This window comes from Cebus imitator, unplaced genomic scaffold (genome assembly GCF_001604975.1).
Source record: "Cebus imitator isolate Cc_AM_T3 unplaced genomic scaffold, Cebus_imitator-1.0 Scaffold66, whole genome shotgun sequence".
NCBI classification, from domain to species: domain Eukaryota; kingdom Metazoa; phylum Chordata; class Mammalia; order Primates; family Cebidae; genus Cebus; species Cebus imitator.
The window spans coordinates 7,385,308-7,405,733 of record NW_016107381.1 but is presented as its reverse complement, the minus strand read 5'-3'; the positions used below and the strand labels follow the sequence as shown (position 1 = coordinate 7,405,733).

The 20,426-nt window shown below is 35.4% G+C and overlaps 1 protein-coding gene across 2 annotated transcripts in view; it reads right to left on the bottom strand.

Moving 5' to 3' along the window:
* CNTNAP4 (contactin associated protein family member 4) overlaps positions 1-20,426 on the bottom strand; it is a 288,841-nt gene that overhangs the window by 20,900 nt on the left and 247,515 nt on the right. For both annotated transcript variants that reach the window (XM_017530599.2, XM_017530600.2), the window contains 5 exons: positions 18,685-18,855; positions 17,738-17,956; positions 4,535-4,774; positions 2,008-2,232; positions 514-647 (listed from right to left, as the gene is read on the bottom strand). In XM_017530599.2, the coding sequence (XP_017386088.1) occupies positions 514-647; positions 2,008-2,232; positions 4,535-4,774; positions 17,738-17,956; positions 18,685-18,855 (989 nt within the window). The remainder of the gene's footprint in view (positions 1-513; positions 648-2,007; positions 2,233-4,534; positions 4,775-17,737; positions 17,957-18,684; positions 18,856-20,426) is intronic.

Sequence of the window (20,426 nt, the reverse complement as noted above, 5' to 3'; positions counted from 1 at the left end):
TTATTTTTCACCTTAACACTTTTACTTGGTATTTTTATTTGAGGTAGGCAGCTAAGCTATCCTGTGTAGGACACCAAAAAATTATTAGCACTTTTCTTCAAAAACTGGCCCATGAATAATTCCACTTTCTTTGCTGTGACTCACATCATTAACAAAAATTATTCTGACATTACAATCGTTATTTTCTGATAGATTTATTACTGCATTTATCTAAAGTAAACTGGTTTCATTAGTGTAGCTATGGTCCTAGCATTAGTACACTATGACATCATTTTCCTTCTGAGCAGAAACAAGTTAGAAAAGACTGGCATTTTAAGCATCTAGTATTAATAATATAATGAACAAAAATGTATGGCTTAAAAAGATTCTGACTATATTTGACGATCTATTATCTACAGAAGAAGACCACTGAAAGTGTCTCGGCTTCTTGTGCTCATTAACAAATTTCTGCTTGAGATCCTTCATGCTAGAGAGTCATTGCAATGATTGCTCCTGCTGAATTTACTATATTACCTCTATAAAGACCACTCCTTCTTCTCTGTTAATCATTATGTGGTGAAGTTGTCCATCAGCCATGTTTTTAAAATCAAAGTTAACAACATCAGGCTCTTGATATCTATTTAGCTTGTACCTGATCTGTAAACTTCCTAAAGTGGGGGAAAATAGTGATATTTTTAGTAAAAACAGTACTGTGAGAATGACTCACTTAAAAATCAGAGTCACATTTTTGTTGTTAATTAGTCATTTTGAGGGAAAAATTGGAAGATACCTTCTTATCATAATCCCTAGGAGTCCATTTCCAAGTGAAATTGCAGTACCGTATTTTCAAAATCACAACCAAGTATGTTGCTCATAAGCACTATCTTTCCTGGAAATCTTTAATTAACTTCTCTAAAAATCAACTCAGGTTAAGCATATGCAAATCTCTGCACTCACCTCTCACTTAAAAAATAATATTAAGTGTTTCTGAAATGCCAAACCATTGTTTAATATGCAGTAATATTGTTTTTATAATCTTTAGAAAATAAATCTCACACTCCAGAAATATAACAATTAATGAAATTATTAAAGGCAAAATGTAATGTTACTAAAGATAAGAAATACACCCAAGAGGTCATGGTCATACACTTTGAAACGAAATAATGGTCAGATGAATGGTTTTAAGCCAAATTTACCATCAGAATTAGTACTATTCATTTAATTGCCTGCAGAGATGTCAAATAATTTATTTCACATGATATATTTCCATTTAACAAAGAAAATGCCCTAATATATAATAAAAGTTAAGCTCAAAATGCACAGTAAGAATAAATACACTTAAGGAATAACGTTATTTTTACTTTGGTGTTCAGTACCCTTGGGATATACTTGAATTAGTTGAAATGATATCGTCATGTTTGTATGTTTACATTCCTTACCCAGAGAATTTATTTCCAAAAGTTTTACCTTCAATCCATATATGGAAAAGAGAAAAACAGCAGTCAATGGTTTTCTATAGGAAACACATTTCCTAATAAACATGTCCTTAACACTGCATGGATATACTATTTTTTTTACCATGATAATTTTTTGACTAAAAGTACAACTAAAAGGTCATCTTGTGGACATCTTATTATCCACTCCCTCAATGTTTCTTTGCTTTGATTTGCAGGAAATACTTATGTGCAACAAGACACCTGATTTTAAAATGAACTACAAAACAAATATTGATATTCATATGGAATAATCAAGGAACTTCTAACCGTAATAAAATATAACAAGCATTTTATATAAATGAAAATACACTGCATATGTAAAATTATCAAAGTTATAAAGAGATAAAGGCATCTTAATCATTTTAAATAATCCTTTTAGATTAGGCTTATAGGATAGTACTAAAAATGTAAATAGAAAAAACAGGCACACTCTGTTTTTCTGTTTGTAGCTTGAGAAGCAAGAACACAAGAAAGATCCATATGACAGAGCTAGTGTTCTAATGTAATTTTCTCTCATCTAAAAAGAACTCACCATTTTTGGCAATGATAATGGAAAGGTATTCTTTGTAAAAGGAGCTCACAAAAAGCAGCAAGCTTGGTGTTCGTGTTGTTCGGAAACTAAATTTGATCATTTCTCGGCTCAGCTTCATATCACCATGAAATGAAGCAGCGTGGGAGCTGGAGTTTTTACTTAAAAGATAATTTTCTTGAAAATTGTATATCACGGATGAGCCAGATCCAAAATATGCAGAAATCTCTGAAATGACATGTATATTTTTGGTTAAAATGTTTAAGTACAAGGATCCTGTTTTGCTTAAAATAATTGATATTTTAGTTGCTTTAAATAATAAATTGCATAGAAAGAAGAAACAACCCCAAACTAGAATTGAATAATAAAGTAAATTAATAGAGCTTTCATAATGATATTTGAAATGACTTTCTGTTAAAATGACATATAATTATGCACTAGTGTAATTTTACAGTTGAAAGTTAAACGCTTTCTTCTCTGAGTTCAAACACAAACCAGGCTTGTCTTCTATCTCCTTGATCATCTACTTTTCTATTTAAAATTCAACTCCCATCTATTATTTTGTAGATAGTGCATACTAGTCTTAAATGAAGTGTATCTTAAAAGAAAACTAGGGTATCCTAGCTGCAAAATAGGAAGGAAGGACATTTGAGAGACTCTCTTCTTTCCCAGGACCGACAGGCAGAAATTTTCCTTTATGTCTAAACATTTTCTCATAGTTCTTATACACTATATAAAGAAAGCTAAGTCTGGTATTAACATGGGAGGGAAAAATAGGATCAACAAACAGAACTAACCAACCTCTTTTAAATCATTTTACAAAAGTGTAGTATTTTCCTTGTATGAGATTAATATCCCAAATTCTGTCTCTCTCCTTTCTCTCTCTCTCACACACACACCAAATATATATGTTTGAAAATGAAGAGGATGGTAGGAGAAATAACCTGTTTTAAATTCTTGAATCTGCTTCTCTCCATTACTAAAAAAAGGGCTGGTTACTACATACAAGTTGTAGATGATGTTTACTGGATCACACAGTAATTGCTCCCTTGACATTTTAGGGGTTTTTATTTGTTGGTTTCATTATTTTGTTATCTATAACTTATCTTTTATATTCAATATGCTCATACAGAGTAACATTTCTGGTTGCACTTAGCATGATGAACTGGAAATTATTTACATCCAGAAAATGAAGACAGGTTATTTTAAATAAGTGGTCTTAATTATCACTTTAAAGATAAAAAGTGTCCTAGCATGGTACCAGCAGTATATGATTATGATCACAAGTTCATTTGTAAATTATAGATTATTCCTGAGGAAAGCAGATGTCTTGAAAAGTGCATTTGGCCAACTTTTTATTAACTCATCCCCATGCTTTCCTTGTAAGTCAGGAGTTGTTTTAATTTGGAGCCAAGTTTTGTTAGCCTCCTTCAGGAAAAGGTTCAACAGGCAAGAGACACTTTAAATAAAGTAACTGAAGTAAAATTGATGTCAGTCTTCTATGAGGAACTATGAAAGAATAATAAATGTTTATATATTCATAGAAGTCTGTCCAGAACACTTAATCCTACAGTTGTTCTTTCCTTCTTCCATGATGTGTATCAGAGAATGAGAAGCTGAAAAGTACTCTGTTATTTTATTTTACCAGCATATATTCAACATATCATACAACAAAATGTATGATTAATATATAAATGTGTCTATGTAATGTATCGATATTTAATAGTATATTGTTTACATTTCTGGAAAAATATTTGTCTAAAAACTCAAATAAAAATAAAAAACAATGCATCTTAAATATCCTTGCTTTGTTGAATATCTTCAACAAAAATAATAGTTAACAGGGCCAGGTACAGTTACATTTACAGTCTTTCATCCCTGCACTTTGGTAGGCTCAGGCTGGCGGATCACTTGAGGTCAGGAATTTGAGATCAGCCTGGGCAACATGGTGAAACCCCATCTCTACGAAAAATATGAAAATTAGCCAGGTGTGGTGGCGGGCTCCTATAATCCCAGCTACTTGGGAGGCTGAGGCTGGAGAATCACTTGAACCTGGGAAGTGGAGGCTGCAGTGGTCCAAGATCACACCACTGCACTCCAGCCTGGGTGACAGTGACAGAGTAAGACTCTATCTCAAAAAAAAAAAGTAATGCTTTAAATAATTTTAAAATAAGGAACTGCTCCAAGAGGCAGGTTGTTAACAACCAAATAATTTAAGAACATAAACATCAGGTGGAAAAAAGCAGATTGAACACTTTAAAATACATAAGGTGACAATGGATTTATCATTAACAAACACTAGTTTTTCAGAAATGAGTCAAATATTTAAGTAGTGAAATATGACGGGCTTCATCTTTGAATACGTGATACTGCCTCGACACCAGGATCTTTTACCTATTCTTTACATTTAATAGACACTTTGCCAAAAAAATTCAGAAACTGAAAAAAATAGCTGCAAAGGACACAACTGCCAGGCATTTGACTCACATTGAATACGCTTTTCTGCTACAGTCTTCCATGCCACACTTACCATTTGAGCAGAATGGCCCTGTGTATGCAGAGAAAGTGCAGTCACAAAAGAACCCCATGGGCCTTTCTCTGCACTTCCCTCCATTGCGGCATAACTTCCCATAGCTGCTGCAATGTCCCCTACAACCTGGCTGCACTTCTGGAGTCACCTGGGCTCTTTCTTCCAAATCCAAGGTCATCCCATTCAACTGCAGAGACCGAATGCAGCCCAGAAAGCCTCTCTGTCTGGTGGCCGTTCCACCTAAAAGGGAAATACTGCAAATGGAAACATGTTCCTAGGTGTTTTATTCAGGATTTAAAGACCAAACAAAACCGAGGCCTTACAGAGAAAAAAAAAAAAAAAAAAAAAAAAAAAAAAAAAAAAAAAAAAAAAAAAAAAAAAAAAAAAAAAAAAAAAAAAAAAAAGGATGAGCAAATATAATATGGAAACACAATTCATGGCTCCAAATACAGACCCCAAGAAAGATAAAACTTTAATTCATTTTTTCAAGTTGAATATGTTACATATTTTTTTCAAAAGAATATTTTGTGATCTTTAAATTGAGGAATAAAATAAAGGTCATACTATACTCTTATTCAAAGTAACAGTGACATGTATTGCTATTTTAATGTAGAAATTACTATGTGGGTATTTTAATAAGTACATATTGCTGGGTAAATATGGTTCATCCTTCATATTTAAACCCAATCTTGATTCTGGTACAGTTTTATTTTTCTAAGAATTATGAAGGAAGCTCGAGATCTTCTGATGGTGCATTGACACGGTCCTTTGATTGTTATCCATTCATTGAAAAGATGGTAATTGAAAGTCAGATTATTTGTTTTCGTCTGACATATTTCCCAGTGATTGTTTTTCTAAAGGTTAGTCTAGTGTTCATTGTTTTATGCTTGGAAAGATTTTTAACAAAATTTCAAAAGGGAATCAATACAGAAATAAGTGATGTAACATTTATTGAATATATAACCATATGTACTTATCAAGTCACCCTTAATGAGGTCTACAATGTTTGGTTGGAATCAGACCCCACCATTCTAAGGTAAAGGTTCTCAAACTTTAAGAAATAGGGATAATACATAATCACATGGAGAGCTTCTAATAAATGGACTCAGTAGCTTGCCCCAAGAAATACTGGTTTGTGGTACAAAAATAGGGTTGTGAATGTGGAGTTAACAAGGCTTGCAGGAGATTCTAATTCAGATGATCACTAGAACATCATTCTATAAGCACTATCCTGACAGGATTGTAAGCCCTGGGTGGACTCATACATAAATTTGTGTCCAGGAATAGCCTAAGTTAATGCTCAGAACTTGAAGTGGTAAAATAGTACCCTAATCTAAATAACCTGGCAACTCTAATGAGAGGCATCAGATGTTTGTGAGACCTTTAAAAAGAAGCTCCATCTTTGGATAAATAATGCTGTCTCATCACCAAGACCTTGTACCTACTCTTTACATATAAATTCTCTTTTCCTAAAACATGTTCACTTCGTTCTCTTCCAAATCACTTAGCTCTTTAACCTAGCATTCATTCAACAAGGGCTACTGCAATTGGTACTGTATCTCCAACACAAAGAACAGTGCTAGACAGATAATTTCTGTGTTATAACTATGAAATCCATTCATTCACTCATTTGTTAAACCACATTATACATAAAATTGGGACATGTGGGCATAGTGCTTCACGGGTAAAGAGGGGGCCCCTTCTGCCCCACAGAGATGCTTGGGTCTCTGAGACTAAGGCCCAAATTTAATAAACTAATTATATATTTGCAAATAATGAAAAACTATGAAAAGGAACCTCAAAGAATTCCTGAAAATTCTGGACTTTGGGGCATTAACACTTCAGAATTCAGATTCATAGATATAACTATATCCAAATTGTTGTATTTAAATGTCTATTCAAATTGTTTCAGTTTACATTATTTGTTTCTCCTCAGTGAAGGATGCCACGGTCTTAAGGGTGTTGTCATTCTTCCTATGTATAAGTCTGTTTATAAATCTAGACAGTGTCAACTTATTGCCATTGTCATACATAATCACGGTAGGGATGGAGTTAATTTCATCACAGAGTTTCAGAATGCCTGAAAATGTTATTGTTTAATTTTTCCTATGTTTACATTTACTCAATCTTCTGCCATTTTTTTTTCGTTTTTATAACATGGGTGCCCAATTGAATTGTTCATTCTATTTTGTAGCTCTGTTTTAAAAAATGTTTATTAGACACACAATAATTATTCATATTTATGGCATACATAGTGATGTTGTGATACATATAATGTGCAGTGATCAGATCAGAGTAATTAGCATCTCCATCATTTCAAATATTTATCATTTTTTCGTGTTGGGAATATTCAGTGTCTTCCTAGCTATTTGAAACTACATATTATTGTAAACTATAGTCACCCTACAGTGGCACAGAACATTATAACTTTTTACTTCTATCTAGATAGCTGTAATTGTGTATCCTTTGACAAATATCTCTGTGTCCCTTCCCTCTACCCTCCCCATCTTCTACTAGCCTCTGTTCTACTTTTTACTTCTATGAGATCATCCTTTCCTAAGCTTCCTTATGAGTGACATAACGGCATGTTTAACTTTCTGTTCCTGGTTTATTTCACCTAACATATGTCCTTCAGTTCTATCCATGTTGCTGCAAGTGACAGGATTTCATTCTTTTTTTATGGCTGAATTGTATTCTATTACACATACCACTTTTTACCCATTCATTAGTTACTGGACACCTGGGTTGAGTCTACATCTTGGCTATTGTCAACAATGTTGCAATAAACCTAAAGGTACAGCGTCTTTTCAACTGATTTTCTTTTCTTTGGATAAATGCCCATTAGAGAGATTGTTGGAGCATATGGTACTTCTATTTGTAGTTTTTTGAGGACCCTGCCATTCTTCAAGTCTCTCTTCTGCTCTTACGCCCAAGATTTTTCTTTTTCTTCCACACCAGAGCTGCTACTCCTTTATCTTCACATCTCCCTATTCTTCCACTCTGTTGACTCAACTCAGTGAGCTCCCAGGGCCAAAACTCTCTGGCCAAGATTCTTTTGGGATCCTTCTAGGATATTTCTTCCCTGGGTAAGGCAGCTAACATTTTGGTTTTCAGTTCGGCACAGGAACTTTTTGCGGGAGGCCACATGCTGTGAACTCTGAATTAAAGGTGTATTCCTGGTGTATTTAATTTACTTTGTATTATCCCACATTAAATCATGGTATACAGTCCATAGTAAACAGTAACATTAATCACATTGTTATATATTTGCTGCTCTGAAACATACACAGTCTCCCTAACTCAGGGGCTTATCTCATTCTGCCAGTAACAACATAACTGAATAACTTGGGGTCCAATGTCTGACTAAAGTCTATTTCCAACTGTTCTAACTGGATTTTTTGTGTTTGTTTAGTTTGTATTGGATGATGGGAAACTAGAGGAATAAAGAATTTCAAAGATTGGTCCATGGGTCCATCCAAGGATATATTAGAATAAACACATTTAGTTAAAGGCAGGGGTAGAATTTGGACCCTTTCATTCCAAATAGCCTTTCATTCCAAGGGGGCTTCTTTTCACTTCATACCACTATGTGGTAAAAGAAGAAGACTTTTCCATTTTCCTGTATGCCTCAGATCATCTTTGGATTGAATAGCACTTCAGCTCAGCGAGCTTTATTGAAGGTATGAAACTATATGAAATCAATCTTGCTGTCGAAAAGCTCTAGAAATAAGTTTAGATGGGGAAACACAAGATTACTACAAGATAACAAAAATAGATACACAGTAAAGAAGAAAGTCAGAGGATGGGATGAGTAGAAGAAAACATATGTATATATGTGAGAGATCCATACTTAAATAATATTTGTAAGAGTGAGAAGAAAATCAGCATGCAACTTTATAAACAGGACATCTTAATTCTGTACTTTCAGAGAGTTATTTACCTAACCAAATAGTTTTAAGCTACATTTTAAGTGACCAGAAAACATAATGTCTAATTAGATGCAGACCACTGTGTCACACATGTATTTAGAATTTTGCCTTTACCATTAGGTTTCAAGTTAATAACTTTATTTTCAGATGTAACTATTCTCAAAAACATGCCTAATGTAAATAGGATTGGGCTTGAAAGCTTAATTAAACATTCCAGTGCCTTTTCAGGGTTAGAGTGTGTCCAATGAAAATGAGTTCCACTTTGGTTAATTGATTCTGGATGTTTCCACTGAGCTATTACGTTTGGAACTGTCTTCCAATTAATTTTCTATCAATTTACCTGCCATGCTATATCAGATATAATGAATTTCAGGGCTTCACAAACACTAAGTATCTTGTGAAACAAATGCCTAACCTTTCCATGTTTATTGCGAATAACTGAACCTGTCCACTTATGTAATGCTACTGAGGTCTTGCATCTAAATTATTTGTCGGGTGCTGAGCAGAGACCCAGCACCAACCCTTTCCTCATGTTCATTATTATCAGGAAATTACTGTAAGTGACAGATGTTATTGTCATGGAGTAGGAGCTAGATCTTTCTTATGCCAATTTTCCACTACTTTTGTGGCAGGAAGACCTTTGAGATTACACTTTACATTTTTAATGGCAAATTATTCATATGCTGTGCTTGAATATTATTGAGAATTAATCGGGAACAACTGCATAACTCACCCAGGGGCCTTACAGAAATCAAGACATCAAGATCCTCAAGCTTCCCTTCAAAATTCAAAGCTATAGAAATTTGCCTGGCAGAGTCCAAGGACACTCCCTGACCTTGGCACTATGTCAAAGGAAAAAAGGCAAAGCCCCAATCACCAATTAATTTGGGGCAGGAAAGTGATAGGGCATGCAGGCTGGGCCCAGGACCAAGTCAGGGGATTGAAGGGGAAAAGCTGTCTTCTATATCTCAAGCACTGGGCTTTAAGCACTGTCCACATACTGGAGGAAGACCTCTCCTTGCAGAAATAGTGGTGTTGGTTAACAAAGAAGGCAGGGAATCTGGAAGTCCAGCTGTAAGTTTGTCATGCACTGTTCTTCATTAAGCAAAGTCCTGGAAAGGAGGGGAGGAAGAGGAGTATTCTTCCTCTTGTTCAAATAACTATTATGGTTCAAAGAGCCAGCTCTTATAAGTAACAGTGTCATGGGCAAAAAATTCAGTCACTTTTCCCTGAACCAAAGTCAGTAGTGAAAATGTGCCCCAGTAGCAGTAGCAGTGGAAAGAATGAATCTATTTAGACTTCTCACATGTTGAAGCCAGAGCAGCTCTCTAGTTTGAGCAGGCTAAAGCCTGTTTCAAAGAAATAAACTGCTTTTCACTGATGAATAATCACATTCTCTTGTCTCCAAACATCACATCTGAATTCCGACTTCAGTCAATTATCACTAGGATTTACCTACTGGACACAGAAAAGTACACTGGGCTGGTCCCAGTGACTCACACCTGTAATCCCAGCACTTTGGGAGGCCAGGGTGGCCTGACCATCTGAGGTCAGGAGTTCAAGAACAGCCTGGCCAACATGGTGAAACCCCGTCTCTACTAAAAACTACAAATATTAGCCAGGCGTGGGTGGCAGGTGCCTGTAATCCCAGCTACTCTGGAGGCCGAAGATTTCTTTAGTCCAGGAGTTTGAAACCGCAGTAAGCTGAGATCATGCCATTGCACTCCAGCCTGGGCGACACAGTGAGACTCCATCTCAAAAAAAAAAAAAAAACCAAAAAGAAGAAAAAAAGAAAGAGTGGGGGCTTCTTAGGCTCATTATGAAAAAGATACCTTAAGAAGGGGAAAAGTCATAATTAAGATAAATTATTTTATTACATTTAAGAGAAATGTGACCTTTATTGTACTGAATTCAAACATAAGTCTGCTTGATATTCTTACATGCTAACTATATTTTAGCAAATTAAAAAACAAAATTTAAAAAATCTGGAACACATTATAATTAAGAACTTATGTTCATCCAAGGAAACTATTAACAATATGAAAGCATAATCAACTCACAGAGAGATCAAAGATCTTGCAATAAATTTATATGAAAAGGATTCAACCGAAATATATAAGAATTTTTTTAAAAAAGAAGACAACCTTGTAGAAAACGGGCAAAGATCTGAATAGCCACTTTATAAAGGAAGCTATCTAATGGTGAATAGAGATATGGCAGTATTTCCTGTGCTTAGCCTATGCTTATGCTATGACCTAAAATTTCACTCCTAGGTGAAATCACAAAAATACACAGACACAAACACACACACACACACACACACACACACACAGAGAGAGAGAGAGAGAGAGCTAAGATTGATCACTACGGTTTCAGAGCTTCAATATGTTTAGAGTTCAATATTAACCTTTGCATGTGGCTTTTAGAAACTGTTCACTCTAAACAGTTGATAAATATTTATATATCCAATGCAATTCATATGCAAAGCAAAGACTGCTGACTATGTCAGGGGTCCTAACTTCTCCTCTAGGTTCGAGTCACAAAGCACTGAAATAAAGTTAGACCCATTTAAAAACCTGTCAGTAAAATAATTGAGACTGGAAACAAAAATTGCAGAGCCAGTTAAATGAAAATCAATTCAAGCCTAATTTAAGAAGCTTCTACGAAAATGCTGAGTTTACAAGCCAAAATAGAAAATGACCACTGTCACATTTCAGCTTAAAATATGATTGATTCTTTTCTCTCCATCATTTCTGTGGCTGGAGAATGTTTGTGAGTCTACGATAACAGCAGTGACTGGATGCTAAGTCCTCAGTGTTAGCAAGTCAAGGGCAAGTGTTCAATACACTGATTAGTATTAGGTCCTGAAACATTTTTTTAAGGACAACAAGAGGTAGTTCTGAATAGAATTATTTAAGATAGTCATAAATCATAGACACACACACAGACACACACACACACACACACACGGATAGTAAAGACCTAATGTCACAACTAAGAATGGAGAAAAATGGGCTACAAACAGGTGAATCTATTTTTTTATTATAAAAAGCAATGAGATGTGGTGGCTGGAATTATTTGGAGGAAGGAAGGAGATGTTCATTGTGTTGGTCCTCATCGTGTCTAATGTATTACATTAGGCTGATGTTAATTCTTATCACTTATTCATACAAGGATTTTGTGCATTATTTTATTCTTCCTTTACTTTGCATGACATCTTACAGTTTAGATTAGTTGAAGCTAATTGTTCTAATATTTGAAATGTCAGGGATTGTTCAAAAGCCTTCTGTTTTGTATTGCTCAAGTGTAGGCTAATGCTAGCTAGATCTCTGAAGATCCATTTATCATTTCCTTACTCCTATTTCAATTGTCATATATAACTGCTGCCCAACTGGATCACATTTTTTAAAAATGCTTTCTATTTATTTCTACTGATTTTTCTCAGAAATTAAAGCATTAATCTTTCCTCAGAGTTTCACTCTCAGATGTGAACATACTTTACGATTAGTCTTTAGTAGAGGGGGTGAAGAAGCAATGGAGTAAATACATTGGATTCCTTCACATGATCTTATTGCAACAGCCACTTCTGAGAGACTACTGACAATGCTAATCTCCAGGTAAGGCGTGGTGGCTCAGACCTGTAATCCCAGCATTTTGGGAGACCAAGGTGGGAGGATCTCTTGAACCCAGGAGTTCAAGACCAGCCTGAGCAACATAGGGAGACTGTGTCTCTACAAAAAAAATACAAAAAATAGCCTGGTGTGGTGGTATATGCCTGTGGTCCCAGCTGTTCTGGAGGCTGAGGCAGGAGGATCACCTGAGCCTGGGAAGGAGAAGTTGCAGCAAGCCATGATCGTGCCACTGTACTCCAGGGTGGGTGACAGACAGATAGACTCATCTCAAATTTTAAAAAAAGTTAATCTCAAAAAATTTAATACTAATAAATATTATCAACATAAACCCAGTTAGTAAGATGGAGAATATAATTTAAATCAAAATTATCATATATCCAAATATCTACACATTTTATCTGCAGGTAAAGTGTTAAACATAGTATCTCAAATTAATATATTTACATGTTATTGAAATTTCTTACATTTCATATTTATATTTTAAAATAACTTCGTTATTTGAAATGTACCACAGTAGGATTCTACTAAATTTGTTTACCAATAAGGAGGTGCATTTTTAATAAAAGCTACTTAATGTTGGAATAGCAACATCACCTATCTTAGACTGTGTAACACTAACAGTCTTTTGGTCTTGTCCTGTTTATAAAAATTGTGTTTCCATGTAATTTATTCATTTTTTAAAAACAAATTTTATTGTGTATATTTGAAGTTTACAACATGATGTTATGGGAAACATAGAGGTAGTAAAATGGTTACAGCAGTAAAGCAAATGAACATAGCTATAATCTGACACAGTTACTTTTTTGTGACAAATCTACTATATTTAACAAAAATCTCAAATACCATACAATTTTATTAACTATAGTCCTCATGTTGTACATTTAACCTCTAAACTTGTTTAAACATTATTACTATTACCATCCATCTCTGTATTTAAAACATTTTTATTAGAAGAATAAAATCATGCTGAGAACTGTACTTACTTTTTGGAATCACATTTACCTCATTCATTTGCTCCATACCCAAATAGAAAGGATAGTTGTTATGCACACTGAAAATGCTGATTAGCTATAATTATCTTTAAGATGGACGGATGAACCACAAATTAAATTATTTAACTTGCAAGTAAGGGGAATTAAATTACCCTTTAAAACTGTAACCAGAAAATCAATTATATTGGATTGAAGTAGAGATTACCAGTCACCCATGGAGTCACAAGCTCGGAAAATAGAACAAGACTTAACCCTAACATATTTCAAGGTATTAATATGTGAGGCAATGGGAGAAGGGTTCTTCTACATATGACATGTGCTGGAACAAAATCTATAAATAAAGAAGCCCAATTTACTGGTGAGAGTGTGATTATGGAGCAGGTACATCTCATTTAAAGAGAGCATGTAGGTGAAATATTTTCTGTGGCCTGAGACTCTCTGCAGCCTGGAAAGCTATGGCTTGTGGTATATAATCTAGATTGTGTAGCCAGGAAATAGCTTTAATCACTACTATGAATTAAGATGAAGGAAGCAAATAAGAAAAGCTAATTTCTGGTGAAATTTAAAACTAGGCTGGTGTTTAAAACTTACTGGTGCCTCACACCTGTAATCCTAGCACTTTAGGAGGCTGAGGAGAGTAGAGCACTTGAGCCCAAGAGTTTCAGACCAGCCTAGGTAACACAGCAAAACCCTGTTTCTAAAAAAATGCAAAAATTAGCTGAGCATGGTGGCATGTACGTGTGGTGAACGCTACATGGGAGGCTAAAGTGTAAGAATTCCTTGAGCCCAGGAGATCAAGGATGCAGGGAGTAGCGAGGACACCTCCACACTCCAACTTGAATGACATAGTGAGATGCTATTTCATTCATAAATAAATAAAAATAAAAACTTGGAAATGATGTGAGAAACGACCTACAAAGAAGCATTTCATCCCCAAGCATATTATCACAAATAGTAAAACACTGACATCAGTGACCAATTTATTAGCAAGTTGCATGCATCTAAATTTCAACATCTCTACGTTAGCCTGCAGCACCATTATCTCTCAGAGGGACACCTAGGAAAGCCTGCCTGCCCTTCATTTCCTCCATCCATAGCCCTCCGAGTAGTAAGAGACAGCTTAGAAAATGTAAATTAAATTATGTCACTCCTCTGATCCCTCAGAGTAAAATCCACAGTCCTCACCATGGCCCTACAAGGTCCAATGTATACCTCGATCTTATTTCCCATCGTAATTTCCCTAACACTGATTCTCTCCAGCCACGTTGTTTTTCCCTTGTTCCTTGAATCCTTAAAGCTTATTCCTACCACTTTGAGCATGATCCCATGGCCTGCAATTCTATTCCTTCAGGTGTTCACATCATTCTCTCTTCTGCTTAATCTGGCCTCTACTCAAATTAGGACTCTGCTAAAGGTCTCCAGAGAGGACTCCCGAGAGGACTGCACTGACCACACTACTTGAAACAGAAGTCCCCAACACAAATCACTGTCTGATTTCATGCTGTGCTTTTTACTTTATGGCATTTATCACTGTCTGAAAATTTATATATGTATATGGGTCTGCACACACATGTATACATGTGTGGATACACACATATGGTGATATATTTATAACTATATATAAACTATATCTAAATATACAAGTTATATATTTATATATGTATAAACTATATAAAGTATAGTTATATAGTTTATATGTAATTATATTTTATAATATATTTTGTGTGTGTGTGTATACATATATTTATGTATACACACACACACACACACACACACACTCACAAATATACATAGTTATATATATATAGCCTGCAGTCTAAGCCCTTTCCTAACAGACTAGTTCACTCTAGTGGAGGTGAAGATAAAACCAAGGCTCTCACGTGGTATTTTAACAGCCAATGATTTTCTCTACCCAAAAGGTTTTTTTTCTTTTTTATGAGCCCTTCCTTTAGTATCTCCACACTAAATCATGTCAACTTACTCACAGTTGTCTGTGAACAGGAAGGATGAAATTGTATAAACAGATTTTTATTAATAATATATGTAATCTTTTTTCCAAAATCTTAGTTTTGCCTCACCTTTTTAATTTTCAATGACTTTGACTTAAATATAATCAAGAGTTCTTTTTTGTAAAACTTTGGACTAACACCCATCCTTACATTTCAACACATATAGTGAGGTCAAAGGCCTAACCAACTGCCTCCATGAAGACGAAATCTTTTAGATCCTTATTTTTTTTTTTATTATTATTATACTTTAAGTTCTGGGGTACATGTACAGACAGTGCAGGTTTGTTACATCGGTATATACGTGCCATAGTGGTGGTTTGCTGCATCCATCGCCCGTCATCTACATTTGGTATTTCTTCTAATGCTATCCCTCCCCAGTCCCCTCACCCCCTGTTATTCCTCCCCTGGCCTCCCACCCCGCAGGCCTTGGTGTGTGATGTTCCCCTTTCTGTGTCCTTATTAAAATTATATCACATGATTAATGCTAAAAGACTAAAGTCTGTTTTCAAGCAGTTTTCTGATGTCATACTAGTGCTTCATTATAACTTTCTGAAGTCAAGTTTAGGCGAGGATTTCTATACGACATAACATATAGTGACTCCATCTCATAAAGCTGAAATTCATACCAAGAGTGAAAGGTCATCCACAGGCAAACTGCAGCATATTTCACCGAAAAATTCGAGGACTATTTCAGCCTCGCAATTTCCAAGAATAGTAAGGCTATTTCCAAGCTACTGACAGATTTTAAATTGCCATACCTTTTGTTGTGGCCATCTCTCATTTTTTTGTAATTCAAGAAATAGCTTTGTCAATTTCCTGAGTCTCTAGTATGTTATTAAAAGTTATATATTTCTGCTAATATATTATTATCTTCATACCCTTAAATCAGTGAGTCAAGTGGTCACAAGATCATGATTAGATTGCTACAGTGCCTTACTTACAGAAGCTATGCATTAAATATTTGAGTAAAGGAAGTAATAAATGATCAAAACATTAAGTATACAAATATATTAGTAATCCCAAATACGTCTTCCTCAAATATGTTGCAAATAAGCTTCATCCTTTTCAGTGAGAGAAGGTTAATAAAATCAGACTGTTAAGAAATAAAAGGTATAATGGGGATCTGATCAATTTTCTTGAAAGCTATAAGTCTTGAGAATGCTTGAAAAATAATTTATTTGTTGTTGTTGTTGCTGAGACAGGGGCTCCCTCTGTCACCCAGGATGGAGTTCAGTGGCGTGATCATAACTCACTACAGCCTCCAATTACTGGGCTCAACCATCCTCCCACCTCAGCTTCTCAAATCCTGGGATTACAGGGTATGCCACCATGCTTGACTAAATTTTTTAACTTTTTACTTTTTGCAGAGATGGGGAATTGCTGTGTTTCCCAGGCTGATCTCAAACTCCTGGCCCCAAGCAATCTTCCTATCTTGGTCTCCAAAAGTGGTAGGATTATACCATAACTAACCTTGAAGTACAATTTCTAACACTTTATCATTTATTCTGCTTTACAGTACTTTTATGTTCTTGTTTATATTAAAATATATGAGAAGTGATCGAGTAAGAGATAATTCATGGTCTATAATTTCTACAAACAAATTAGCAAAGATGCGAAGTAAAACAAACACATCCAGGAGGATTCCACTATCAAATCTATAAATGCCACATGAATGGATATAGGAAATAAAGAAAAATGGACAAAATGAGGGAAAATAGCAGAGGAAATGGTGAAACTATCAAACCGGGAATTACATACACACTGTGTGTCTGGGTTTTGTGTGTATGTGGTTTTTGTTTTTTGTTTGTTTGTTTGTTTGTTTTGTTTTGTTTTCTACTGGCCTGTTTTCCATGCGGTGTTTGTGGGGTGGGGGAGTGTCCATTGTTTGGCATCAACTGGAATTACAAGGAGGTTTCCTCAGCAATTCTGAGAACAGAGATAAACATTCCTGATATCATAGTAAAACACGAATGTAATAAATAAACAAGCTGAAACCAATCACATAACCTGAAATATTAAGAATGCAGGTAAGGCAGGGAACGGCGGCTCAAACCTGTAATCCTAGCACTCTGGGAGGCCGAGGCAGGTAGACTACCTGAGGTCAGGAGTTCAAGACCAGCCTGGTCAACATGGCAAAACCCTATCTCTACTAAAAATATTTTAAAAATTAGCTGTGCATGGTGGTGGGCACCTGTAATTCCAGCTACTTGGGAGGCTGAGGAAAAAAAATTGCTAGAACCCTGGGGGAGGAGATTGCAGTGAGCCAAGATAGCACCATTCTACTTCAGTCTGGGCAACAGAGCAAAACTCTGTTTCAAAAAAAAAAAAAGAAGAAGAAGAAGAAGAATACAGATATGCAAATAGGAATTAGTTAAGCACAAACCTGAATCTTTCTGTAGGCAAGTCAACCCTGGAAGCTCAGCTATCTCATCTGTAAAATATGGGTAACACCCATTCCACAGGTTGGTTATGAGAAAAAAATGAAGCATTTGGCTACGTCTGGAATACAGTTTCTTAATCAGTGGTGATTTGTTATTGCTGTTTGTTATTATTCTTATTTCTATAGTTGGTATTGTTATATCTTGGCCCATTTCTGAGCATATATCATACAACTGAATGATTGCTTAAAAAGAGAACTTACCCACGAAGAGTTGACTGTTGAGCTGTAAGAGGACATGGCCATCGGCGGGGGCGGGCTGTGTCTCTGGTGTGAGCTGATCCACTTGAATGGATGCCTCCTTCATGTTCCTTTCAACTCTCACATGGTGCCACTGGTTGTCGTTGAAGTGGGTGGGTGATTGCACTGAGATTTCAAAAGGCCCATTCCCCACATCAAATGAAAAAGTCACTACTGTCGGAGCTGGAAATATGACACATAAAGATTGTTCTAGTGAGTTCATGTGGTAGAGTGTTGAGTCTCCAATATACTTAGGAATAGCACCAGAGTATAACAATCACTAAATAGAAAGATAACAAACGCAACATGGTTTGAATGCCATTGTTTGAAACTCATGACACTGGCACAGAACTAGGTCTTCTGATGTGACATGAGACAATTAAATACATTCATATTTTTGAAAAAAATCAATGATATTCTAAGATATTTCTCCTCAGAGTTAAGTTTTGCTATTGATAAGAAGTAAAGCTATTTATCCAAAGCAAGGAAGATAATAGCAACTGGCATTGTATGTAAAAATAATTGTTACAGTAATTCAAAGTTTATATAATTCCAAAGGCATGCTATACACATTAGATATGCAGATAACAGCAGCTTAGGAGTATATCAAAATGAGTGATTAAGTAATTTGTAATTGACTAAAAAATTGCTTTTTAGTTTTAATTAACTGAAATTAAAACTGCTTTTAAATTGTTATAAGAAACTACCAATTACTTTCCCAAATTATCACATGTTAAGTATCATAATATATTCTTACAAAAAGGGTAAGTTAATATCATTGACTTTTTTCAAAGGGGCACAATGAAAAGAGTCAGATGATAAAGTAGACATATGAGTAGTTTAAAAATCAGTTAAAAGATTTACTACTAAATGATACAATCTCATACACTTCTCTGGAAAAGGAGACTTACAGCGAAGCTCTATTCGTATAAAATCGGTAATCCCCAAGTTCTCTAAAAATACCCCAGATGAAGCTGTTGTCTTAAAAAAGAAAGACACATCAGCGCTAAGTTCTCCGTGAAAAGTAGGAAAATGAAGATATGAAGCCTCAGTATCAAAGGAAGCTGAATTCCAAAATGATCCTATTTTGTGGGAGAAAAAAGAAGAAAAAGAATTCAAAAAGAAAATAAATTCAAAAATAAAATGAATGCAATTACATTTTCTATTTTTAGCATTTTTGCTATTAAAAATGTGACATACAAATCTGCTCTTTTTTTTCTATCAATTATGTAGTATATGTCTTGCTATACAAGACATGGCATAAGAGATATTTTACAGGGATTAAACTCCTAGATTTTTTTCCAATAGAGAGTAAGAATGATTATTACAGAAATGGCCTGAATGTTATCTTTTATATGGGACAAATATCCTCAGCTTCAGTACTATATCCTTCACTAAACTGATATTATACGACCTGCCAAATATTGATAAGTAGACAATCTTTTATAACTTGAAAATTTAAACACCTACCTGTTTCAAACAAAAACCCTCAAGAAGCTTACAGTATTTTTTATTCTAACACTTCTAGCACACATACTTCACAGAGTTACATAAACTGTTTTCCTTAATGGGCCTGTGATTGTCTAAACTGAGACTGGCATTCTAAATAGTCTTGTCTAATTACAAACCAACATACAACTTACTCTGTCCAAGCTGACATTCTCATGAAAATGCTCTTTTTATTCAAAATTATCTCTTACTTTGCCAATAAGAATGTCCCTGCAAAGTGGATGTCCTTTGCAGGGACATGGATAAAGCTGGAAACCATCATTCTCAGTAAACTCACACAAGAACAGAAAACCAAATACCACATATTCTCACTCCTAAGTGGGTACTGAACAATGAGAACACATGGACACAGGGAGGGGAACATCACACACCAGGGCCTGTCAGGGGGCTGGGTGGTAGGGGACTAGGGGAGGAATAGCAGGGGATGGGGGATTGGGGAGGGCTAACATTGGGAGAAATACCGAAGGTAGATGACAGGGGGATAGATGCAGCAAACCACCATGGCACGTGTGTAACTATGTAACAAACCTGCACATTCTGCACATGTACCCCAGAACTTAAAGTACAATTTTAAAAAAAGAATGAAGTGGATAAATTGCAAATGAAAAGTGTTCTCAAAATGTTTACAAAGGCTCAAAATAGGCAGAAAATGTTCAAAAGGCTGGGATATAAATTAAAAGATCTGAAAAAAATGTAGACCATAAAGTTAATTATCATTGCTGCCCAAATACAACTTATCTTCACTTTCTCAGTCTTTTTTCGATATCTACAACTTTCCTTTGGAAAAAATACTGTGAACCATATATAGCAAAAAATATGGAAAATAAAATAAAAATGCAACAGCATGAGCTGACAGGAGTGAAATCTGACTGGATATGTGTGGTTGATGAGAAGTATTATCAGAGAAACAAACTCCGCATTGTCTGCTGCCACTAGCAAGTTCTGTGTACATCAAATACTGTACATCTTCCTTTTTTTTTTTTTGTTTGAGACAGTCTTGCTCTGTCACCAGGAACAGGCTGGAGTACAGTGGCTCGATCTCAGCTCACTGCAACCTCCGCCTCCCGGGTTCAAGCAATTCTCCTGCCTCAGCCTCCCGAGTAGCTGGGACTACAGGCACACGCCACCATGCCCAGCTAATTTT